Source organism: Amyelois transitella, chromosome 24, assembly GCF_032362555.1.
Source record: "Amyelois transitella isolate CPQ chromosome 24, ilAmyTran1.1, whole genome shotgun sequence".
Classification (NCBI taxonomy): Eukaryota; Metazoa; Arthropoda; class Insecta; order Lepidoptera; family Pyralidae; genus Amyelois; species Amyelois transitella.
The window spans coordinates 3,967,131-3,993,234 of record NC_083527.1 but is presented as its reverse complement, the minus strand read 5'-3'; the positions used below and the strand labels follow the sequence as shown (position 1 = coordinate 3,993,234).

General features: G+C 40.3%; 2 protein-coding genes across 2 annotated transcripts; one reads left to right on the top strand and one right to left on the bottom strand.

The window, feature by feature from the left end:
• Positions 1–1,498: 1,498 nt before the first annotated feature.
• Positions 1,499–25,458, top strand: LOC106135922 (uncharacterized). The gene is made up of 25 exons (XM_060951133.1): positions 1,499–1,659; positions 2,283–2,416; positions 10,586–10,740; positions 11,381–11,521; positions 11,939–12,020; positions 12,265–12,360; positions 12,860–13,077; positions 13,437–13,662; positions 13,904–14,019; positions 14,190–14,438; positions 14,688–14,839; positions 15,622–15,752; positions 15,894–15,979; positions 16,157–16,318; positions 16,679–16,867; positions 17,261–17,376; positions 17,743–17,885; positions 18,229–18,525; positions 18,808–18,950; positions 19,323–19,458; positions 19,821–19,917; positions 23,413–23,496; positions 24,013–24,122; positions 24,328–24,424; positions 24,740–25,458. The coding sequence occupies exons 2-25, from the start codon at positions 2,284–2,286 to the stop codon at positions 24,888–24,890; spliced, it is 3,510 nt and encodes a 1,169-aa protein (XP_060807116.1). The 5' UTR covers positions 1,499–1,659; position 2,283; the 3' UTR covers positions 24,891–25,458.
• On the bottom strand, positions 2,832–3,339 carry LOC132903313 (uncharacterized). The gene has a single exon (XM_060951326.1). It carries the CDS (start codon positions 3,291–3,293, stop codon positions 2,850–2,852), a length of 444 nt encoding a protein of 147 aa, XP_060807309.1. The 5' UTR covers positions 3,294–3,339; the 3' UTR covers positions 2,832–2,849.
• Positions 25,459–26,104: the final 646 nt, after the last annotated feature.

Below are 26,104 nucleotides of genomic sequence, written 5' to 3'. Positions count from 1 at the left end.
TCGTAGATTTTGATACTTTAATTTTTTTTCGTACTTTCTGAAATATGAACCGATATTTTTTCTTTTAAAGTTTTTAAATATCCTTTAGATGAGTACACCCAACAGTTAAATTTATGCAGGTGAATTTAAAGTCACCTGTATAAGGCTAGACGACATTATTATCGCTGAAACATGTGGATGGAAACTTAATTATAATAAATTGGAAATTATGAAACGTTTGACATTATTTTATCTTGGCGTGACTTTGTGACAATGACACATTTTTAGATTGTCCTTAGGCGTATTTCGTATTTTCGGTACTAATTGAAAAAAAATAGGACCACCCCTTCTCTTTCCAATGGATGTCATATAAGGCGACAATCTTTTCAAGGACTGTCGACTCTATCTACCTCGCAAGGGATATAGACGTGACCATACGTAAGTATGTATTTCGAAGCGTCATGAATGACCATGTCATGGCATATTTTGTGTGGAATGTTTTGGTTAAGTATATTTGCCGTTTGCACCAATAAAATAATTTATTTCTTCCCTTCTTAGTTTTACACAGATAAAACATTCTTGAAATATTTTTATTAAATTCAGTCCTGTTGACTGAACTGAACTGACATATTAATTGACCCAAATCCACTGCAATTTCGACACTTTAATAGTGGCGTACTACATGTTAAAAAGTTCCATAACTTGATTATTTACATTAACTTGATATTGTTGATTTGCGGTTGTCTATACTATACAGACCACAGACTGAAATGCGGGTATGGGTGTAGTGTAGATACGTCAAAGGTTTTTGTAGAACACCTCGATCAGCTGATCGACCCAAAGGATTTAACGTTATCTTCAGGGTCCGAGTAAGAGATAAGAAAATGCACCCTTGCGGTTCATGCCATTCATTTATACAATCGGTTCGGTTTATACAATGATTTTAGAGACTAGCTTTTGCCCGCGACTTCGTTGGCGTACATTGTCGTTTATCGCAAATCCATCCAAAGGTACAGTTTTATTTTCGGGTACCTACCTTATGTCCTTCTCAGTACTCCTAATAGCTTTAGGGCGTGCTTTATATGGTGTTTCCCGCGACCTCATACGCACAATGAACTGTTTTCCCGTTCCCGTGGGAATTTAGGAAACTCCTCTAAGTGCTTGTTTGTTTTTTATATAGATATTTGTTGTACATACGAAAGAACACAAAAATACAGTAAATTGGTAATATAAAATTTATAAAGGCGGACTTATCCCATTTGGCGATCTCTTCCAGTCAATTATTGAATAACTAAAAGGAGAGTTAGGTACTTGAATAGGACAAAAGTACGTACAAATCCTTAGTGACAATATATTAACAAAACAGGTACTCTAGGTCTATGGAACATATAAATAAAAAAAAACTACATTTTAGTCCATTAAGGAAAATGCGATCATTAAATACTAGTGTGGTGTTTACTGGCCTGATAAACACTTGTAACCATAGTAACACGAGTTGTTTACTTTTAGTATTCGCTCTTAATATGGATTTAATACAACGGACATTTACTAGGACCTTTGTTCGAAATAAATATGGGAATTTTCAAAGTATTGTGCGAAAAAATGATTCGAGATAATAAAAATCTTATTTCTTACCATGGCACATAACATTAGAAGAATCGACGTGGTGTTTTTGTAAACGTAAGTTGAATTTACACTATATTATGAATTTGCTTTGTCATTCATGTATCGAATTTATCTTGTGTTAATAAGTATCATTAATTAAATTTTTGTTTCAAAAATATTATAAGAAAGTCGTCAAATGGGGCTTTTTGATTTAGTTCAGATCTGTGGTTCAGATGATATTTAGTAACTTCTGCAATGACGCTTTGAAAGGGGCAGTAAAGTTAGTTTTAATAAATTTATTTAACGTCAACCAATGCTGTGAAACCAAAAGTTAAGTATGACAACTATTAAGTGATATTAAAATGTACCATAACTTCGAATTTGTTTTTTTTTTTGTTGTTAATTGAAATATGTAAATAGGTAATTATAGCATGTTTTTAACATAAACATTATGAATTTTGATTGGTTAAGGAAATTCACAGCATATTTCCAAAGCCATATACTTACTTATTAGCAAAAAGCATATACATATTTTTCATTACTAAGATCGATCAGCTGATTTACACAATTTTTGCCAATGTGAGGTTAAGGGAAACATGACTGGAGCACCCGTTATTGGCACTTCAAATCACCGCCATTTTAGTTCAACTTATATTCCGGAAATAACAACAAAAATATTATTTCTTATTTATTTCAAGGATGGGTGGAGTAGTAGGGAAGATCAAAGCGGCGGGCGGCGTGAAGGCTGCAAGTTCTGTTCTCGACAGAGTCATATCCCAACCCCATACGGAGGAACACACGGTGTTATATAAACTAGCCGATTACAAAAAGGGTAAGATTTTATTACAAGACTTTAACATTTATGGTGTACCACAAGGTTTTCATTTTAGACCTAAGTATAGTTACTATACATTTTTTTAAAACATTATTCATATAAACGCACAAATGAACTGATTTAATTATAACGGCAAAAACTTCAAGATATAACTAAGTAGTTTCCACATTTGTGGCGCACCAAATATTTTCCAGTATTCCTATGCTGATGGAGGTTTACAATTCGTATCTATTTCTTAGATCATGGTTAAAACCCTAAAACCCAAGGTGAAATGCTTACTCATAGTCTTACCCTTTCGCCTACTTACCTAGTTTGTTTCATCTTCGCGTTTTAGTCTTCATACTTAGTCTTATTACCTATGAAATGTTCAGTAGGTATATTGGAGGAAATTAAAATTAATCTTCTTCTTCTTTGTCCTCGCCTCTTCCCGTTACGCGGGGTCGGCTTTCCTAATCTTAAGGCGCCATTTCTTCCGCTGATACGCGTCGTCAGTTGACAGGCCCAACTCTTTCATGTCTCTCTGGACATTTGACATCCAGGTTGTTAGGGGCCTGCCTTTCCCTCTCTTTAACGTAGCCATGGAAAGGCACTTCTTTACAGCGTGATCTTCGGGTCTACGCATTACATGTCCAAACCATCTTAGTCTGGATTCTTTGAGCTTCTCGGTTATGGGTGCCACCTTGAAACTGCCCCGTATATGTTCATTTCGGACTTTATCTTTGAGGGTAACTCCACCTGCCCAACGGAGCATACGCATTTCCGTCGTGTGTAGTTTATGCTCTTGCGTTTGCTTTGAGGCCCACGTTTCGCTGCCATAGAGTAGAACTGGTCTCACGGCGGTTTTATAGACTTTGCCTTTGGTTCTTACAGGCATTTTAGGATCACATAGGACTCCTGTCAGTTCTCGCCATTTACTCCACCCAGACGTCGTCGTTCTATGGGTTATGTCAGCGGTGATCGTGCCGTCCTCGGCGATAACAGAACCTAGGTATTTGAACTTGTTTACTCTCGGTAGGATTTCTCCATCAATCTTCAGCTCTGTGTGTGTCGTGCTAGATTTGTCAAGGCTAAAGTTGCATACCATATACTCTGTCTTAGTTCTGCTAATACGTAGTCCACTGGACTCGAGGGCGCTCCTCCATTGCTCTAGGCTGTCCTGTACTTCTTGCTTGTTGTTCGATATTAATGCAACATCATCCGCATACAGGAGGTTCCATGGTACGGGCTTCTGAATTTTCTCCGTAAGGTAGTTCATCACGATGTTAAATAGTAATGGGCTTAGCGCGCTGCCTTGATGAACCCCCACTTTGATATCGAAGCTTTTTGATACACCTGCGGCACATCGGACACTCGTTTGCACGTTAACATACATATCTGATATGAGCTTTATGTACCGTTCTGGAATGTTCTGGGAGCGCAAGGCCTGCCAGATCAATGTTCTAGGTACACGATCGAAAGCCTTTTCAAGATCCATGAAAATCATCCATAGTGTTTGTTTGTTGTCACGAGATTTTTCCATTAACAGCCTTATCACGTGTATTGCGTCTGTGGTTCCCTTCCCAGCGGTGAAACCAAATTGGTTTTCTGATATGTGAGTTAGACTTTGAAGACGTTCGCCTAGAACTCGTTCCCAGATTTTCAGGGTATGAGATGTAAGTTTTATCCCTCGAAAGTTTCCACAATCTCGAACGTCACCTTTGTTTTTGTAGAACGGGACTATTATACTTTTTCTCCAGGCGTCTGGCATTTTCTCTTCAGCTAGGATCCTATTGAATAGCATTGCTAGCCAGCAGGCCCCATCAGCTCCGAGTATTTTCCATAGCTCAGCGGGTATGTTGTCCGGACCCGTTGCTTTGTGATTTTTCATTTTGCAGATTGCTTTACGGACTTCTTCGGGGGTAATTTCGCTAATTGGGCCTTCTGTTTTTAACAGATCCTCTTGTTGCTGTCTAGGGAATTCTTCATTTAGTAGTTTTTGGTAGTACTCATACCATCTATCACATATCTCGATATCGTTAGTTAGCAGGACGCCTTCACTGTTTTTGATGTACTTTGTAGTTTTGAAGTCTTTGCTGTCATTGTGTCTTCGCTTTGCTATTTTATATATGTCAAAGTCAGCCGATGATTCCAATCGCTGATGAAGCTCTGACTCGGCTTTCTCTCTCTCTACCGCTACCGTTTTTCTTGCGGCTTTTTTGGCCTGTATGTAGATTTCTCTATCCTCTTCAGAGCGAGTGTTTTGCCAGATTTTGAACAGCCTTTTCTTTTCAGCTACACTATCCTTAGCGCGGTTATTCCACCATTTAGCATCCTTTGCACTATGTAGACCTTATAGCGGGCAATATTGTAGGCTCTTCCGGGGAGACATCGCGTCACCCTCCGCCCCCCTCGTCCATACCACGCCGTTCCCAGCGCCCGCGCAGAGGACCGCCCGTGCGCCTCATTGAACAAGTCAGTCTTTAAACAACGCGCGGACCGGTGCGGTATGCACCTCTTTATTAGCGAGCGAGTTTTGTATTTCTTTTTATAAGTTACCGAAGTAAAGTTGTTATCCCGTAGTTGGCTTTTACTTCTCAATCTCGCCCCGCTATATTGGCGCCCAACGTGGGGCCGTGTGCTCTTTTAGTGATTCGCGTGTGTTGTTTGTTGTTCACGTGTTCTACGACGGCAAGACGCCGTTTGTCACGTAGTCACGAAGACTCAAAAGCTGGACATAGTTTCGCGACAGAAGTGTCTGTTATATTCCGCGAACAGCATAATTTATTTAGGTTTTGTATCTAAACTGTTTTGTGTACCTATCGTGACAGCGTGTCTGTTTGTTCCCACGATAGTGGACAGTTTACGTACCTAAATACCGTTTTAATAATACAAAAACTTACCAAAAATAGTTTCGTGTACCATAAAAAAAAAAGAACCGTTGTTTGGGTACGTGAACAGTTAACGTACCTAAATACTCTTTTGTGTTGAGACTTTACCTACCTGCAGTGAACAAAAACTTACCAAAAAGTTTTAGTGTTACAAAAAAAAAAAAAAAAACCGTTATCGCGACAGTGTTACTGTTTTGTCTCGCGATACATGTGTAGGTACTATAATAGTTACGACTTTTTTTTTACGCGGCCTGACTTTTTAAGACTTTTTATACAACTATTGTGTGTGTTGGACATTATTTATAAAGACTGGTGAACGTTGTGATAGTGCGTCTGGACTTTCGTGAACTCTTATTTCGACATACACGTATTGCTTCATCGTGTTACCATGGTGCTTACGAGATCTCGCGCAGAGAGTTCGTCGGCGGGCGCGGCCCAAGCTAATGTGGTGGCGTCGCCGCCGCCCACTCCGGAGGCTGTACAACAACCTGCACCTGCGCCAGAGGCTGTTCCATTGCCTCCGCTTGCTCCGATCATGATAACAACCGAGCAGCTGAGATTTTTAATGGAAAGGGTAAATGGCCCACCAACTGTAAGTAGTTCCTTACATGGTAATTTCGCAAAATGCACAACACGATTCGACGGCGAGAAGTCAAGCAACGTGGAATCTTTTGTAGACGCCATTGAGGTCTATAAAGATTGTGTTGGAGTAAGCGACGAAAACGCCTTGCGTGGCTTGCCTATGCTACTCACCGGGTTGGCTGCGACATGGTGGCAGGGTGTGAAGGATCATACCCCAACCTGGTCTGCCGCCATCGAAGCACTCAAACAAACGTTTGGACCAAGGTTGCCCACACACAAAGTTTATCGGAAAATATTTGAAAGGGAACAGCGTAGTAACGAAGCTACAGACCTTTTCATATGCCACATCAGGGCATTAATGTCACAGTTACCCCTTCATTCCCTGTCGATGACCGTGCAATTAGATATGACGTACGGTTTGCTACATCGACGTATTCGTGAAAAGGTTTCGCGTTTGGAATTTTCTACCTTCGCTGAGCTTATTACTATGGCCCGTCGTGTCGAAGATATTTTGGATGAAAGCCGAACAACGACCAGCGATGTTAAACCGTTATGTTCGACGGCAAAGCCTACTACTGTACCCATTTCTCCGACGGCTTCGCAGTCGACAGTATCTTATAAGAATAAAACTCGGCCACACTGTAATTACTGTAAAAAGTATGGTCATCTGAAATATGCCTGTGAAAAGTTAGCCAAACAGAAACTTGGCACTGATGGAGAACCACGCGTCTCAACTATCACGTGTTTCGGGTGCGGTGCGCCCGGCGTGATCCGATCCAACTGCTCGTCTTGTAAAAAGACAGAACCGGTTCCGTCCGTATCAACTTCCTTTCAATCTGTTTCTGCAAATAGTGTTAATATAGATTCGCGAGTGCGACCTTTGTTAGAAATAGAAATTTATGGTGAACGTGGTAAAGTGCTTATAGACACAGGTGCCAAACATTGTATAGGTAGTGTTAGTCTTAGAGCTCATTTAGTTAAGTATGGCCATAAGTTTGAAAATGTATTTACTGAGCTTAAATATGCGGACGGGCGGACAGTTGCGCAAATTGTTGAACGTACGCAAGTTAGGGTTAGGGTGCGCGATGTCTCTTTAGATGTTATGTTTATAATGTTGCCCAATGCTACTGAAAGTTTGTTGGGAATGAATTTTATTCAGGACGCTGGCATGGTATTAGATTTTTCTCGCGGTATATGGTTTATGAACCACGATAGGGTCTCTCAGCCCATCGTCTTTGAACCTAATGGTGTAAGGTCATACGAACCTTTGCATTGCTCGTCTGTGGGTCTTCACGAGGATGAAGGATTCCACTTAGGTAAGGACGAACGACAGCAGCTGTCCAACCTTCTGAATGTCAATGAGGACATTTTCACTCCAGGGGGAGGACCCACTCAGTTTGCTGTTCACCACATTGATACCTAGTCCTCCTTATCGCGTATCTCCAGCAAAAAAAGAAGTGATCAGAGCGGAGTTAGAGAAGATGTTAGAAGATGACATCATCGAAGATGCTGAGTCAGAGTGGGCTTCCCCTGTGGTGCTGATACCCAAGAAGAATGGAGAGGTCCGCTTCTGTGTCGACTACCGGAAATTAAACAGCGTCACCCGTACTGATAAGTATCCACTTCCTGTCATAGATGACTTGTTGCAGAGTACCAGAGAAGGCTGTGTCATGTCCTCAATTGATTTAAAGGCTGGTTACTGGCAGACTATTGTCGCTCCGGAGGATAGACCAAAGACGGCGTTCACCACACCTTTTGGTACATTCCAATTCCGCCGAATGCCGTTTGGACTTAAAAACGCGCCAGCGACTTTTCAGCGTTTGATCGACCGGATGAGGTCTGGTCTTAAAGACGTATGTGTACTGGCTTATTTGGACGATATTCTGGTAATATCACCAAATTTTAATCGTCACCTCCAGGACCTCCAGCAGGTTTTCGACCGTCTACGCCTGTTTAACTTAAAGGCTAATCGAGGTAAGTGTGTTTTTGCTAAAGAGAGGCTTACTTACTTGGGACATGTTGTGTCTTCACAAGGCATTGAACCAGATCCTCGAAAGGTGGAGGCGGTGCTGAAAATGTTGCCGCCGACGAACCTGAAGGCACTTAGAACCTTCTTACAGACGTGTTCCTGGTTTCGCAAATTTATTCCGCAATTCGCCGATATCGCTCGTCCATTAACGGAACTCACTCGTAAGAACAAGATCTGGACTTGGAGAGAGGAACAGATGGTCGCATTTGAAACGCTTAAAACTAAGCTTTCTACCAGCCCAATTCTAAAGCAACCAGATTTTGAGAAGCCGTTCATAATAAGGACTGATGCGAGCGCATACGCATTAGGCGCTGTCTTGCTTCAAGGTGAAGATGTCCATGAAGAAAGACCAATAGAATTTGCAAGTCGCTTGCTCACGCAGGCTGAAAAGAATTATAATACCACTGAACGTGAAGCCTTGGCTGTGGTTTGGGCCTTAGATAGGTTCCGTGGCTACGTGGAGGGTGCAAAGGTCCGTGTCTCCACAGACCACCAGCCGTTAAAGTGGCTTATGGCGTTGAAGACGCCTACAGGACGTTTGGCTCGGTGGGCTTTAAAGATTCAGTCATTTGATCTGGATATCGACTATACGCCAGGTAAGGTCAACGTTGTTGCCGACACTCTCAGTCGCCCTGTATGTGCTGATGCTGATGAACAGGTTTCGGAAGTCCAGAACACCTGTCCCGTCGTGGTTGATTTTCCTCAGTGGGCCCCAGAAGATATTCGTAGCGCCCAACTCGGTGATCCAGATATAGCTCGAATAATAAATAATTTTGAAGATACCGAAAATGATGATATTACTCGATGGTCAGATCGAGGTTATTATCTTTCTCAAGGAGTGCTCTTTAGATGTGATCCGGATGCTGAGTCCGACGAGCCCCAGTTAGTTATTCCAGAGTCGTTGAGGGCGGAAGTTTTAAAGGAATTTCACGATGCGCCTACTGCTGGACACTTGGGTTTGGAGCGGACCTTGCGGAAGATTAAGGAGCGTTATTACTTTAGTAATATGAAAACGTATGTGGCTCAATATCTTAAATCCTGTGACCTTTGTCAAAAGTATAAAGCCACCAATTTAAAGCCAGCAGGTCTGCTGCAAACCCCAGTGCCCCAGCAGCGTTTCGAGGTACTGGCGATGGACTTGTTTGGCCCTCTTCCCGAAGGAGAAAAGGGGGAGAAGTGGATCCTTTTAGTAGAGGATACTGCTAGTCGTTGGGTGGAGCTGTTCGCACTGCGTGATGCAACTGCAGAAACTTGCGCTAAGGTGCTTATTGAAGAAGTTTTTCTACGTTATGGGTTGCCCAGGCGGGTAATCTCCGATAACGGTACTCAATTTGTTTCGGCTGTAATGCAAAAGGCGATGTTTGTTTTCGGGGTTCACCAGGCTTTGATACCGGTGTACCATCCAGAGGCCAACCCCGCTGAGCGGAAGAACCGCGAGTTAAAGAAACATCTCGCCATCCTCGTGGGTACCGAGCATCGTTCCTGGCCACGGATGTTGCCAGCGGTACGTTTCTCTTTGAATAGCTCTTATAACGAAGGAACCGGCCATACGGCCGCATTTATAACTTTCGCACGTGAGTTGCGTACGCCTCTTGCAGTCCATACAGATTTCAGAACCATTGTGGAGCAGCAAAATTTTGTGCCTCAGATATCACCATATTTGAGAGATTTTGCTCGAATCCTTGTGGATGTCAGGAGACGTATTGAGTCGCAACAGGACAATAGGAAGGCTGTCGCCGATAAACAACGGAGGCAGGTTGCTCCGTTTAATGAGGGAGACTTGGTCCTGGTGGAGGTCCATATGCCGAGTAATGCACAGCGTGGCATCACGAGCAAATTTGCTCCTAAGCGAGAGGGACCTTATCGCATATCTAAAGTTTGTAGTCCCACTTCTTATCTCGTCGTTGATTGCAACAACATTGTAAAGGGCAAATACCATGCCAGCGCCTTAACGCGTTACGTGGGTAAATCTCCTGTTATTGCGCATCAGCGCCATCGCGGCAGACCAGCCAAGTCACAGTCGGGTCGACCATGTAACTTGGAGGGGGAGGATATAGCGGGCAATATTGTAGGCTCTTCCGGGGAGACATCGCGTCACCCTCCGCCCCCCTCGTCCATACCACGCCGTTCCCAGCGCCCGCGCAGAGGACCGCCCGTGCGCCTCATTGAACAAGTCAGTCTTTAAACAACGCGCGGACCGGTGCGGTATGCACCTCTTTATTAGCGAGCGAGTTTTGTATTTCTTTTTATAAGTTACCGAAGTAAAGTTGTTATCCCGTAGTTGGCTTTTACTTCTCAATCTCGCCCCGCTATAACCTCCTTTGCTGACACCTAGCTCACGTTTGACAGTAGCAACGCAGAATGATTCAAAGTTCTCCCACAATTTCGATGTTGAGCTATAATTTTCGGGGGATGTCTTTTATCGTATTATTATATGTATATGTATTTTATTTCCCTCCTACCCTCTGGATGTAGCATCCAGCGAGCGTTCCCCTATCCGCTACCTGGGGACGCGTTCTCTAGGGAATGAGGCTACCCCGAGAAGAGGAAATTAAAATTAATAATAACTTTAATTTAATGACCAAAGTACGTGACATTCTTTAGTGAAAATCCCAATGTTTACTTATTACATGGTTATCATCTAAAACCAAAGGATAGAAATGTCAAAGTCACTCTTTTTTTCCTCAGGTGGTTTACTGCTCGAAACCTACGCTAAAGGTGGTATGACGGCTGCGGAGAAGCTAATAAGGGAAGAGTTTGCAGCCTACATGTACGCTGGGGGGCGGGGTAGGGTAATCAATAGGGCCGAGTATCTGCGATGGAAGTTCAGGGACCATGAACAGGTATCAAATGTAACATATTCAAATACCCACGGAATTGGAATTCGAATTCAAATAATCAAATAAATATGCCTACATAAATTCTCACACCATACACCGGTTTTTTTTCCCAAAAGGTAGGTAACAATGTATCCCACTGGCCATTAACAAAAAAAAAGGTATTTGTGTACCTATGGATAGGTAATTTGAAATTTCGAACATGGAAAAAATCAAGGAAAAAAAGGGCGATTGTCTTTTGTTAGGTACTGCATAATTTTTTTTTATTATTTTCTTGTATTTTTAAGTTTTGATGTTTTGTTATATTTATAAATTATTTTATTTTCTCTCTCGTTAAGGCTCATACTTTTTATAGAGATATCTAGATATACTTACTCAATGTTTTACTGTGACACAGGTGTTTAATGATAAGTTTAGGTATATGTTACTCATACACATATTCAAATTAAGTACCTACTTACCTTCGGAAGTAACCCAATCCGGAGGGTATAATAGTGGCAGAAGGTTTTATCGTCAAATTGAAATAGCAATGTTATTGTGCGCACAGCTCAGTAATAGCTTTATTAACATTACTTATTATTAAAAAAGGGCATATTATGCTGTCTTATTTAATGTGATAGGAAATAAATTTATTTTGATAAATTAGGTGGTGTTACCAATAGAAGCATCTCTTTCACCACACGACCCGCTTGCGAAATGGGAGGACCACATGGCTTGCTGGCAGATGTCTTACCGGGGCGCCCTGGGGGAATCCCTCTTGCATGTGCTCATCATTTGTGATACGAAGGTGAGAAAGTCTGAGTATTATAATAATCAATATGGATACAATTAGGTATACCTAACATATTTTCTGTGGCCTATTGACATCACATGTTTTTTTTTGTTTAATGAAACTCATCTCTCATCTTCTATCATTAAGCCAAATAGCTGAACGTGGCCATTCAGTCTTTTCAAGACTATGGCTCTGTCTACCCTGCAAGGGGTATAGACGTGACCATATGTATGTATGTATGAAACTCATGTCAATCGTTTCTTTAAACTATTATGCCACACTTTATCATCACCCTCAAGTTATTTAGGTATTTGGTCCATCGATGAAACTCGTGCATTCGTGTAAAAACTTTAAAAGTTTAAAGATGCCAGCTTCTAAACTTCTAGTTTAGATAACTTATTGTAAAACAGCTTCGGCTTCATTTGTTTTCAGATTCACACAAGATTAGCAAGAACGTTGGTCAAATGTTTTCCGAAATTGTCCTCGGATGTGGTTGAGGGTGAAGAGTATTTGGGTAAGCAAGTATCTAACTTTACCATGTTAAAATTGTGACATAAGCGAAGTGATTATGAATAAAATAAATCTCTCTCCCATCTTTGCGTGTTCATAATTTTACACCAAGGTTTACCGTACAATTCTCTCTCCGCATCGCCCGGTCTTCGGCGGCCTCAGTTTTTATTCTCTTGGCTGACATAACAAAATAAAATAATAAAACAATCATTAAAATTTACCTATACCCAATTTTATCAATAAAACAGGTGCCAGTTCTCTCCACTTAGCAATCGCATACAGCAACAACGAATTAGTCCAAGATCTGGTAGAAGCGGGCGCTGACGTCAACCAAAGAGCGATTGGTAAGTACAAATAGCAGGAGCAAAGTTTCAGGCTGATTGTTGAATCAGCCTGAATCTTTGCTCCGGTAAGCAAGCCACAACTTGCTTACCGGTATCCATATATGTACCTACCTTAAATTAAGAAGGTATTTGGTAAAAGGATAAGTTGCTAATTACTTTTATGCGGAGTAGTAAGTAGTAGTACTGCATTTTATGCGGAGAGTGGGGTTCTGTAGCAGTGATGTACTTGATTTAATTTTTTAAACATTCGCGAATACGAATATTCTTTACATCACTAATCCGTAGCCCAATCCCTTCAAATAAAATTGGACATGCTTTATATGTACGTAGCCATAGGGTCAAGATTCTCTGCAAGCGACTGTATTTAAGTACTTATTTATTTAATAGAATCTATAGGTATTTATATTCGCGCAATGGTTAGTTTGTTGCACCGCCTAGGTATAAAGGTTTGTTGTTTTTATAAATTCTGTAATAAATACAAGCATTCTGCGATCTTCAGGCAGTTTCTTCCTTCCCCGAGACCAACAAAAGGTGCCTCCTGCCAGACAGACCAACTACGAAGGTCTGGCGTACCTCGGAGAGTACCCGCTTGCCTGGGCAGCTTGCTGTGCAAACGAGGCAGTTTACAACCTTCTTCTGGACTCGGGAGCCGACCCTGATGCACAGGACTCGTTTGGCAATATGATACTGCATATGGTCGTAGTGTGTGATAAATTGGTAAGATTTCAGTTTTTTATCTAGTATTCTTCTTGGCTATGTGTGATGGTTACGATATTTCCTTAAATTGGGTAATAGAAATCTGAATAAATTTACAAAACTCGGTGAAGGCTGTGTCAATAAAAAAAAATCTTTTGAAAAATCTGGCGAAACATCATAAATTAGGTGAGATGGAAACATTGTTGGAGTCGAAGTAGGTACCTCGTCAGAATATTTTTTACAAAATTAGTAAGTTAACTACACGGAGCGATTCCTGTCTGTCAAGCTCTTCCCTCGCTTTCCGAAGGAATTCTGGTACACGACGGAGAACTCTATACTCTAAACACTATTTATAATAACTCCTAGTTTATTTTTACCAGGATATGTTCGGTTATGCGCTCCGACACCCCAAAGTGCCGGCCAGCAACGGTCGCATGAACACGGCAGGCTTCACGCCTCTCACCTTGGCGTGCCAACTCGGCAGAGCCTCCGTCTTCAGAGAAATGTTAGAATTGTCTGCGAGGGAATTCTGGAGATACTCCAACATCACTTGTTCGGCCTACCCCCTCAATGCTTTGGATACATTGTTACCTGATGGGAGAACGAGTAAGTTGCTGATGGATAATTTAAGTTATTTGATTATGTATCATAAATCAATGCGGAAGACCTACATATATCGATTTGAGATAAATGAAGTGCATTTGGAACAAGCTGGACGATTGGATTATGATAGACACAGAAGAGAACGCTAACAGTACGCTAAAGACTCATCGGAAGACCATTGTAACCAACAACTTTGTATTTATATAATATTCAAATAAAATGACGTATTCTTTGCATGTTTTAGACTGGAACTCTGCATTGTTCATAATTCTGAACGGAACTAAGCAGGAGCATCTGAACATGTTGGACGGAGGAATCATTCAGAGGCTACTAGAAGAGAAGTGGAAAACATTTGCAAGGGTATGTTCTACTAGAAGGCTACCAGTAGATATTAAATTATATATATTGCGTAAAGTCAACATTATGCTTGTCATACTCAGGGTTAATAAGACTAAAATTGTTGAATAAATAAAACACTTTTTAATTTGTTCAACAGTTTTAGTATCAATTGCAATTATTTAAACTTTCAGAATAAGTTTCTCAAACGCCTCATGATCCTAATGTTGCACCTCCTCCTCCTATCCGTGGCGGTATACCTTCGTCACAGCAGCGCAGAAGCAGACTCCAACCCGGATTGGGGACTAGAAGTCACGGACGCTAGGGGAGGCCTACGCTTGGCTAGCGAACTGGGAACCATTGTCAGCACTCTGTGTTATATCATCCTGCAACAAGGAGACGAAATCAAGAACCAAGGGCTTGTTGCGTATTTGAAACAATTGGTGAGTCTACGGGGTGCAGTGATCTCTTAAATTTGTATTGCAATGTTATGGTTTTTGGCAGCGCAGAATAAGACCGACAATGATAAAATCAAGGCCACGGAAAAAGAAAGATGTCTTCATACGGGTAGAACACTACCTACATTTGCTCATAAAAAGAAATAGAACAACAAAATAGTTTTGTTGATAAAAGATCCTTATACAACAACAACGGCATCAGTAACAAAGCACTTATCAGAATCAATTTTACAGATTCACGAGCCCGCTAAATTCATCTTCCTGTCGTCAAACATACTTCTTCTGGCGTGCATCCCGGCCCGATTATCCAGACAAAGCATGGTGGAGGAGGCGATACTCATCTTCGTGCTGCCCGGCTCTTGGTTCTTACTGATGTTCTTTGCTGGGTATGTCAGAGCTATCACCAAAATTTTTCAAATAAGGAAACCGATAGGGCTTGCAATCCGTCACAATCTGAATCTTACATACATACATACATACCGTCACGTCTATATCCCTTGCGGGGTAGACAGAGCCAACAGTCTTGAAAAGACTGAATGGCCACGTTCAGCTATTTGGCTTAACGATAGAATTGAGATTCAACTAGTGACAGGTTGCTAGCCCATCGCCTAAAAAAGAATCCCAAGTTTGTAAGCCTATCCCTTAGTCGCCTTTTACGACATCCATGGGAAAGAGATGGAGTGGTCCTATTCTTTTTTGTATTGGTGCCGGGAACCACACGGCACGTGCCGGGAACCACACGGCACAAACATCATCAGCACAATCTGAATCTTAATTCCACCATTATGCCATTGAGCTGATTGTGGCCATCTACACTCTTAAGGGACAAGGACATGCTATACGTATGTATTTAGGTATCAATTAACACTGCTCACAATTTCTATTTGGAAACAGAAATAGTAGTTTCGTTCTTCAAAGTTTGACCACCATCATGGACGGTTTTATATTTGACTCCTTTTGTCTGCACATACATACATACATACATAAAATCACGCCTCTTTCCCGGAGGGGTAGGCAGAGACTACCTCTTTCCACTTGCCACGATCTCTACATATTTCCTTCATTACTATTTGTCTGCACCTTTCTCTAAATTTCGGTTCATCGCAGGCAGGTGTTCCTTAGGAATCTTCTGAATGCACCCTAATACCTGCCCTGGTTTTATTTCCAGCGCGGTAAAACTGACCGGCCCATTCGTGACCATGATCTACAGCATGATCACCGGCGACATGTTCACATTTGGTATCATCTACTGCATTATACTCTTTGGTTTCTCGCAGTCCTTCTATTTTCTATACCGAGGTTTGTGATATATCTTTTTATTTTGCATCGATCAGTTTATATCTAAATTGGATTCGTGACTATTTAACGTTAATAATTCTTTTTTATCAAAATCTTTTCAGTTTATGTGTGTATTACCACTAATCTATCTAAATCTTTCAGGTTTCCCTAACGTTCAAGGCACATTGTTTTCAAGCTATCCGAGTACTTGGATGGCATTATTTCAAATCACTCTCGGAGATTACAGTGTAAGTTTCATCAAAAGTAACATAATTAAACAAAATGTTTAATGCCGAAAAATTGTTTAAAGTAAGTACTTAGTGTTTTGGATCCTTTTTTATAAGTATCTTAATGATGTACCAACACGAATTTAATATTTGATTATACTATACACATATACTACAGAAAACTAATTTTTCCTCCAGTACACAGACCTTGGTTTAACCACATACCCGAATCTGGCGAAGACAGTTTTCGCCGTGTTCATGGTGTTTGTGCCGATCTTACTGCTGAACATGTTGATCGCCATGATGGGCAATACGTATGCGCACGTTATTGAGCAATCAGAGAAGGAGTGGGTCAAGCAGGTAACCATAAATATTGAAATATATTTACAGGAATATCAATATTATCTGTTTTATTAAGGCTGTCTTAATAAGAACCTTAAGGGACTCCCAAATTTTTTATGGTAATTACAGAACTCATTTTTATTCGGTAGGTACTAAATTGTGATGAGAGAGAGATTTGTTAGAGAGGACCAAAATAGAACCTTGAGGAGCTCCAAAAATATTTTGGTATTTAAACAGCGCAAAGTGAAAGTTCGTGCTTATAAAGTAGATAAATAACACCACACAAAGTAAATCTAATCAAATATTTTCAAGAGTAGGTATTGAGCCTGACAGAGTTCAATTTTCAACTCGTAAAACCTTTAAAATACACTATTCTAGTGGGCGAAGATAGTGGTATCCCTCGAGCGGTCGGTGGGCCAAGAGGACGCTCATCGGTACCTTCAGGAGTACTCCATAGGGCTGGGCCCTTCGGACGATCCGCGGTACGAGCAACGAGCCGTCATGGTCATCAAGTGCAAGCCCAAGACTAGGGCCAATCAGAGGAAAGGCGCGTTGACTAACTGGAAGGTACATGAAATATATCTTCTAGATAGTAAATCATTCCTATATAGTTGGTTGAAGAGTAGGTAAGCTCAATAGGACGTATAACTGATTCTCTGTCACTTAAATTTGTGCTTCCTCAAGAGTTGAGTATTGGAGCCTGGAATCCGCTTCCTTTCCAACATTTTTCTCCTCTCGTTAAATTTTTTGACGCCGGGTTTTATTATCAGATGTTTGCCATTTTGAACCTCTGTTCAAATTTTCTTTCCTCTGAAAGAAACTATAAACTCATTGAAAACATGGTCAGTCATCATGACTGTGTGCCTCTTGATGACCATATAAAAACACTTTAATTGGATTTATAAATACATTAAAAGGTATCTCTTTAAAAAACTTGCCCATGTTCTTCCTTTTCTACAGCGTGTAGGAAGAGTGACGATAGCTGAACTGCGACGGAAGGGAATCAGCGGCGAAGAACTGCGGAGACTGATGTGGGGCCGCGTCTCCATATCTACGCCGACTAAAGTTCCTCTACCGTAAGCAGCTTTTTTTATAAGGAAGTTCTATTTGCTCTTTGTCAATATTACATTTTAACTATTATGTCACGAGTGTTAAAAAACCTCCAAAAAAAAAAACATCGTAGGTAACCTAAAATGCATTGACATAAAAGGAAGAATAATAACTACCTCTTGTTCTTAAATCTGTGATGAAAGGTCTAAAAAATAATAAAGAGAAAAATGAAATGGGTATTACCACTCATCACACACAACCCATTTCTCTTCATATTGGGATGGTTTCTGATTTTATTTCATTGATCTGAAGAAGAAAATATATGAATTAGTTATAAAGAGTTTCTTGTACTTAAGTCTTCTGTGGAAGTCTGGAATTAACAATGTTTGCAGAAGACGCGGTGGCGCGCCTCCACCAGACTGCGTAGTATCAGCGGACGCGGTGCTGACATCAGAAGTGGGGGACGGTGTGGCTCCAGCTTTGTCTTCGGCGCTGAATGTTATGGCGTTTACTGAATTGGAACTTGGAACAGCTGGTGAGTGCTATAAATGAATTACATAGTACCTAAGCGGTTGGAATTGATTATTTAAGATGTAGAAATTAAATGCCATGTTAAAAATAACGTTTACTGAGTTAGAACTTGGGACTACTGATAAGTTTGCTGTGAAAATGGTCTGTTTCGAGTGGACATATATAAATTGTTTCCTTCTGGTCAAATGTTCTCGACTCTGGCTCTGAATGTTACGACCGGATAAGAACTGCCGATGATATTAAATGGGTTAAGGATCTACTAACACGAAGTAAATCTTAATCGTAACTACTTAGTCATAACTTCATCTCCATATCATATCTCAGAAATTTTAAATTCTGCTTTTCAGAACCACAGAAACAAACTCCAGATCTACTAGTGAACGGGAAGAGTGCTCCAAAAGTACCACCTTCTGCGATCCCTACTCAACAACCTATTAATACTCCCAACCAACTCAATGTACCTTCACAGAATGTCCAGCCTCCAACAGCGCCAAATAAAACAGCTCTAGAAACTAAAACAGTTAGCATATCTCCCGTGACTCCTGCTGAGAATAAAGTCCAGGTTGCTTCGACACCGCAAGCCACTCAAGGAATGGTACAAGCGAAAATACCTCAAGAGAAACCGAAAGAAATTCCGGTTGAAGGTAAATTATAAACGCACATATACATAAAATCACATCTCTATACTAGAGGCAGACTACATCTTTTGACTTATTCATCCACATTCATTAAGCACACAAAAAAAAGAATAGATAACCTACTAAAATTAAGAAAAGAAGTGTGAAGTGTGTGAATTTTCAACTGTTAACTAGTTTTTGCTTACCAAGACAGACACCTAAGTAAATGGTCAACTAACCTATGTCCTTTTTTCACAACTTCAAAATTGTTTAGTTTTGATGGGATGGGATTTCACAAAATATCTTTAGTTCTAGAGGAGGTGTACAGAGATTACCTGTACGAGCTGATGAAGCTGGTGCAGAAGGAAGGAGCCACCGACCCCCACATCAAGGAGCTGGCTGCGAAGGCTGCAGACATGACTGGAATACCAGAGATCGACATCAATGTTAGCGTTAGTATCCGACAAAACTGATAATACCCAAAAAAAAAAAATATAAACATTAGAATTTGCCATGGGCTTATAAAGGTATTAGGTGTTTTTTTACCATGATAACTTACCTACCTACCCATTTGTTTACCCTATATTACCTTGTCCCTAGTCCGGTCTAGATTGACCGGTATTCCGGTTGCTGATATAGCTGAAAACTATAATTTATGAATGAGGATATAAGTAGACTTATCCAGTCGGTAGAATAGTTGTTGGGAAAGTTCACGATACATACGCCCCGTCGAGCGGCATACAATTCAGTAAAATAGGACCCGACTTCACCCAACGGTTTTCGAGTTACAAAAGTCCAAATATAGGTACATATTTTACCGCCAGATGGCAGCCAAATCGGCCCGCAGGATGGCCGCGGGCGCAGTATCGGGGTTGTTCGGGGTGGTCGCCGACGCGCCTGCGCCCGACTCCGGCTGGCGGCGTGAGCGGCAGGAACACAGCGACAGCGACCCTATTTCCGGTAAAATATACAATAAAAATGACAACGGGGAGGAAGATGTTTCCCATTTGTCAATTCGAGGGAGCAGGTTCAAGTTGAAGTGGGAGTAGTGGGACTGACTGAATACCACACTCGCAAAGCTTTTGGCTTCAGCCGAAAAGCTTGACTAAATAATTCTGCTTGGCAAGTAGTGGTAGTGGACAGGTACCTAATAGTAATTAAAAGTTAAAGCTCTAGCCCACAGTCAAACTATAATAATCATCATCGTCAAAACGAAGTTAAACTGAAAAGGCGTTTCATAGAAAATTTAAACTCAATTTGGTAATTTTATAAAGGCTACCAACATGTTGAAACATGTCTAAACACGTCTACGTGTTTCATAGAATCAGTGTTGCTGGGCCGTGCGTCCCGCGCTCGTCGCGCCCGCTCGGCGTCGCGCCGCGCCGCGCCTCCGCCCCCGCACCTCTACGTGCCCGCCAGGTTACTTTACATCAATATGCCTTACATAATCATTTATTCCTTGAATTTGGTTACAATATAGGTCTTAAGTATTTAGGTACTACAGTTTAACGAACGGAATTCAGAGACATGGTCATACTTACGAAGACAGAAAATAAATCTGATACAATTATTGAGAAGGCGTTCAAGCTTATTCAGTTGTTCTTCAGTTAGATCCAGACAACACACATCAGCATAATCAATAATGGGTATAACAAGTGCTTGAGCCAGCATCACTTTAGTTTCGATGGGAAGAAAATGTTTCAGACGTTGCAGGTAATGTAGAGACCCGTAGACCTTTCGACTGAGCTCAACGACATATGGGTTCCAACAAAGGTTTGAATCGATGAGAAGACCGAGGTCTTTGACAGTAGGACTAAAAGGTATCGGAGTCCCGTCGAACATCAGAGGCAGCGTACTATTGAGGTCTAAATTATTAATTTGATACGTACTTCCAACTACAACCGCCTGACACTTTTTAACATTAACCTGGATCCCAAAGTTTTTAGACCACCCCAGTATAATATTTAAATTGTTATTTATTACGGATATTGACTTATCTATGTCGTCTATATTAGTATGTGTATAAAGCTGCAAGTCGTCTGCATAAAAGTGATAAGAGCATGTAATATGAGACGAGAGAAGATTAATAAAAATAGAAAAAAGGATAGGAGATAAAATGCCGCCTTGCGGTACGCCGGCTTTCAGATCACACCAGTCGGATGACTCCGCGCCGTTGCGAACCTGCTGCCGACGACCGCGAAGATAACTCGAGAACCAATCAATCACCGAAGGGGAGACGTTGCAACGGGTTAGGATAGTTAATAAAATATCGATATCGACAGTATTAAACGCGTTACTAAAATCAATTAACACCAATATGGTAACTTTTTGGTTTTCCATGCCCTTTCTTAAGTCATCAGTAACACGAAGCAGAGCAGTAGTTGTGCTGTGACCGGGCCTAAAACCAGACTGATATTGATTGAGAAGATTGTTGTCAATCAAGTGTTTTAAAAACTGATTAAAGGCAGAGGCTTCGAGGATTTTAGACAGGAAGGAAAGGATGGAAATGGGACGCACATCATTTAAACGGATAGGATCAGGAATCTTGGGGAGAGGACGAACAAAAGCATTAAGCCATGAGGTAGGAAAACGATGTTCTATAAAACTGGTATTTATAATGTGCGTGATGACAGGGAGAATAAAACTGAGAATTGGGATCAGCATCCCGCGACTGATTTCATCCGGCCCGACAGCATTAGAAGTTATGGATCGGATGGTTTTTGAAACGTCGTCCTCGGTGACTGTGGAAAATTCGAATAAACTACCATCAGGAACAGGCAAATCAAAAATATAAGAAATAGTACAGTTTTTATGTGTGTCAGAATGGCGGGTGTACCTCACGGATTTTAATATCTGTTTTGGATTAAAAACGTACCTGATGTGTACCTCAGTGTACCTATCCTAAAAATCTGTGTACCTCCTTCTATGTAAAGATTTTTAATAAAATAGGTACACCCGCGGTCCTGACGTCAGGACCGCGGGTGTACTTCTAGTTAGCATATGTAAGTAAGTTAACTGTATATGTAGATTTGGTACCTCTTGTGTACCTGCAGAAACAAATATTAAATAAATAAAAAATATTAAGGGTGCTGAGAAAATGAAAAAAAAAATAAAATAAAAAAAAGGAACTCTTATAGGATCACTCTAGTATCTGTCTGTATGTGATTATACATTTATGTACAGAATTGTAACATTCCTAAATCACAAAATATATTTTTATGTATATTACAAAAAAATATTTCAATCTATAAAGGTCACATTCTGAAATCATACATTTAGCTTTTTCTTACATTATTACGAAGATCGTCATAACACTCCCATCGCTTGCCTCGGAAGGATACCTACATAAAAGTATATTCTGTAGTAATGAACTAGAACTAGATCATTTATACATAAACATTTTGTTGTTGATATATGTTAATTATAATTTGTATTGTGCAACTTCTTTTCTGTTTTGTTCAGAATGTGTCATAACTGGCCAGTTACAAAAAAAAAGAAAAAGAAAATTTTAACATGAAAAAAAATGTTTTTTTACATTTTCTCAGCACCCTTAATATTTTTTATTTATTTAATATTTGTTTCTGCAGGTACACAAGAGGTACCAAATCTACATATACAGTCAACTTACCTACATATGCTAACTAGAAGTACACCCGCGGTCCTGACGTCAGGACCGCGGGTGTACCTATTTTATTAAAAATCTTTACATAGAAGAAGGTACACAGATTTTTAGGATAGGTACACTGAGGTACACATCAGGTACGTTTTTAATCCAAAACAGATATTAAAATTCGTGAGGTACACCCGCCATTCTGACACACATCAGTTTTTAACTGTGTGATCCAAGAGTGGGACAGTTGTAAAATGATTGTTGAGGGCATTTAAGGAAAAAGGTATTTTTGAAGATTCATTTTTTATTTTGCCTATGCCCTGAGAATTGAGAAATTTCCAGAGATTGGCAGAAGAAACATTTTCAATGTTGTCAGTGAAATAGCGGCGTTTAGCGTTACGACAAAATTGGTTGCATCGATTCCTTGCAGCTTTATACAATGACCAATTTTCATCACTGCGCTCCCGTTTAAACCTACGAAAAGCATTGTTCCGTCGTCTCATGGCTATACGAACTGCATTAGTTATCCACTGTGCGGGAGGACGCTTTATTTTGACTGCTCTCACTGGAGCATGCGCATCATACAGAGCCAAGATTTTATTGTTAAACAGAGAAATTTTCTCGTCGACTGTATTCGCTGTAGTCACTGGAGACCAGTCAATATTAGAGGCGTCAGTTATTAAGGCCTTGTGGTCTATTTTTGAGAAGCAGCGCAGTTGGAGGATTGTAGGCTTTATTTTGGGAACTCTGAGCTTGTAAGAGACATAAATTAAGTCATGATGAGAAAACCCCGGGGCCGGTATTTGACCATGACTGGCGACAAGCCTTTCTGAGGAGGTGATAATCAAGTCATGCAAGGTAGGTCCATGTTCCGTGAAGTGTGTTGGCCCAGATGGGAGAATAGAAAAATTAACCGACTTGATCTGGATAAGACATGTAACAATACCTACATGTCTTATCCAGATTCGTGAATAATAGAGGGGGCTGTAGAAAAATATCAATAAATAATAAAAGCATGTAATTTGTTTCTCGATAGCAGCATGTAGGTAGGTAAAAATAGTTTGACCCTAACGGTTAGTGCCATGCGGTTCATGGCACTAAATAAGCATATTGACCATGATGATATAGGTAATAAAAGCACGTAGGTATCATGCAACCTAGTGTTATCCATTAAGTATATAAGTGGTTGGTGCATTTTCTACTCATCAAAGAAAAAAAAGACGAGTTGAGAGATGTTATTTCAGTAACATGTTTCCTCATAAAACAATGTTTCATTTGTCTAAAATTATTAAAAAAAAATACAGATCGATGTATCTCGTGGCGTCAGAAAGCAGTGCCGTGGAGAGTGATGCACAATGGGACGAGCCACCAAGCTCTGGAAACAGCTCGTAAGTGTACAGAGATATTTCATAGTTACCCCCTATGTACCCTTTTGTTATTGTTCGTGGACAATGGGAAACTAGGTATAGGACTTTCTCTCATGTGCCTTTTGAGATGTGCGCAGGCGCAGACTCTCACCTGAAATCTAAGCATGAGACGTATTGCTAAATATATACATGTCCCAACCTCATTGGCTGGCTTAGGTCTTATTTACAAACGTTGACAAGGATGTCGGATCATCCCACTTTTCGAGATTACCAGAAAAACACTTGTAAGAGAAAATACCGGACAACTGAGAGAGTGCAAAGGTCCATCCAATTATCTTTAAAAAATTTGCGTTTGTTGTATTGGAGCCTCTTTTATAATTACTTTATTATTATTTAATTATTTATCTCTAATGTCGGACAGACAGCGGAGGCTTAGTAATAGAGTCCCCCGTGTTTACTATTTAGATACGGAACCCTAAAAATTTTTGCGAATAGCATCCTTATGAACCAGCTGGAATAAGATGGTTTCCATTGCAGTGCGATCGGAGGACGAAGAGACGAGGTTGCCCGAATACGAGCAGCGCGACCTCTGTGCATTCAGCACGCTACGGGGCAGCCTAACGTGGAACATTCCCTTTATATTGTAGGCAAGTAATGCGAAGTTTTATCAAGAGAGAAAGTAAGTAGGTACTTTTATTAGTAAAAAAAAAAAGATATATTAACCATTTAATCCGCCGCATTTCTCTCCCTTGTGGTGTAAATTCAGAAGATGGGCAGAGTACTTTGTATAAGCGGGTTTGGATATCAATGTTTCTTCTTTGGATCCCTTATTAACATATGCTTTTTATGCAGGAGCTGGAAGCGGGGTCGAAGTGGAAAGTGCTGCTCCGATGCCGAAGAACGAACAGAGGAAAGTGCGCCCCAAAACAGCACGGCCTCGTAGGAACAGGTAGGTATAGTTATACCTATATAAAATACTAGCTGTGCCCGCGTCTCCGTCCGCGTGGAATAGTTATTTTGGGCATCATTGAAGGGTGAAATATTTTCCCAGTTTTTTCACATTTTCCATTATTTTTCCTTCTAATTTCAAGTTTCCATGAAGAGAGCATGAATTAAGCGTAGAAAATAAAAGTTTCTATTTAAGTCACAAACGCTATGACAGTTGTAGGATAAGGTACAGGTAGGTAGGGGGGCGCTATTTTAATCCGGGATCTAGCAAGCTCAATATGACTGCGTATTAACTCATACCTACCCGCTTCTTTAGAGTATCTCCAGTCGCAGAGTCGCCGAGTCCACTGCAGCCGTGGGCGACCGCGCCGCTGTCCCGCCTCTCCCGACTGTTGCGGTCACACAGCGTCTCCTCAGCCTCGCTCACGTCGGAGAACTCCAATGAGCAATCTCCCAAGAGATATTGAAAGATTTTGATTCAAGTAGTGTTAGGTTAGTCTCTTGCCTCACTGATCTCAAATCAACAAAAGGTAATAAAGTTTTAATGTAACGCTGTATTGTATTTAGGTACTTTGTTCTTTATACCCGACTGCGCGACGCAAAGGAGGGTAATGTGTTTTTAAGGAATTACTGATTATTTTCATAACTTGAAACTTGATAGTAAAATTTCGATACAAAATTTTTACTCAGTCACCAAAACACGCTCCAAGTCAAATTTGAATAGTTTTCATAGATTGAGTATTAAGTATAATATTTAATATGTACCTAATTAAAATTAAGGCAAATGTTTTAACTAATTAGGTACCTGTTTATGTACATATTTAGTTATAGTTTTGTTGGTATTTTATGAAGAATTTATTGATCTCCCTGAAAAAAGTTAATGTTTTAAATAAGAAAATCTTGATTTGCAGAATTACAGTTCACTCGTTAAGTTTTTTGAAAACGCAGACACCCCGATAAATTTAGGTCCTATTTTAAATGTTGAGTACAAACTAATCAAATCTATTGAATAAGCTGCATGAAGAAATAAAACAATCTGAGCATATTTTTATAATTTAATTTATTATCGCCAACCTTGATTTCACTGAAAATTGAAAACGATTCAAACAAGTGTGCCAGCATGTCATAATGTTTGGAAAATATAACCATGTCATTGAAACGGAAAATGAAGAAAAACGGCAAAGAAAATCAAATATTACTTAGATAATAAACACATTGACTAAATTAAACCATAATAGATATACACATAAAATAAAAAATTCTCAAAAGTCTGAGGTCGATTACTGGTGAAAAGAAAAGATAGATATATCTACAGATGAAGTCTATGACACAATATTTCTTTCGTACAGTAACGTATTAATTTTGAACATCGACATGTGTTTAACACTTATAAAAAAAAAAGTAGAAAACACAACTTTACCGCTGCCGTAACAAAATGGTGGCGGAGCGTTGACGAAGGCATACATTTTGTATGATTTGGGTATATATGAATCTCGACACACGCTACCTCCGCTTCGTAATGTGTGGGTAGTTTAAAAATTAGAAAGATGCGCAAGTCTAAATACGAAGGGGCATGTAACCATCATATCTAAACTTTGCAGGCCAAAGACAACTTGGAAAGTGAATAATTGTCGCTAAATATTGAAATAAGTATCTCTATACTGTACAAACAGATTAAAAC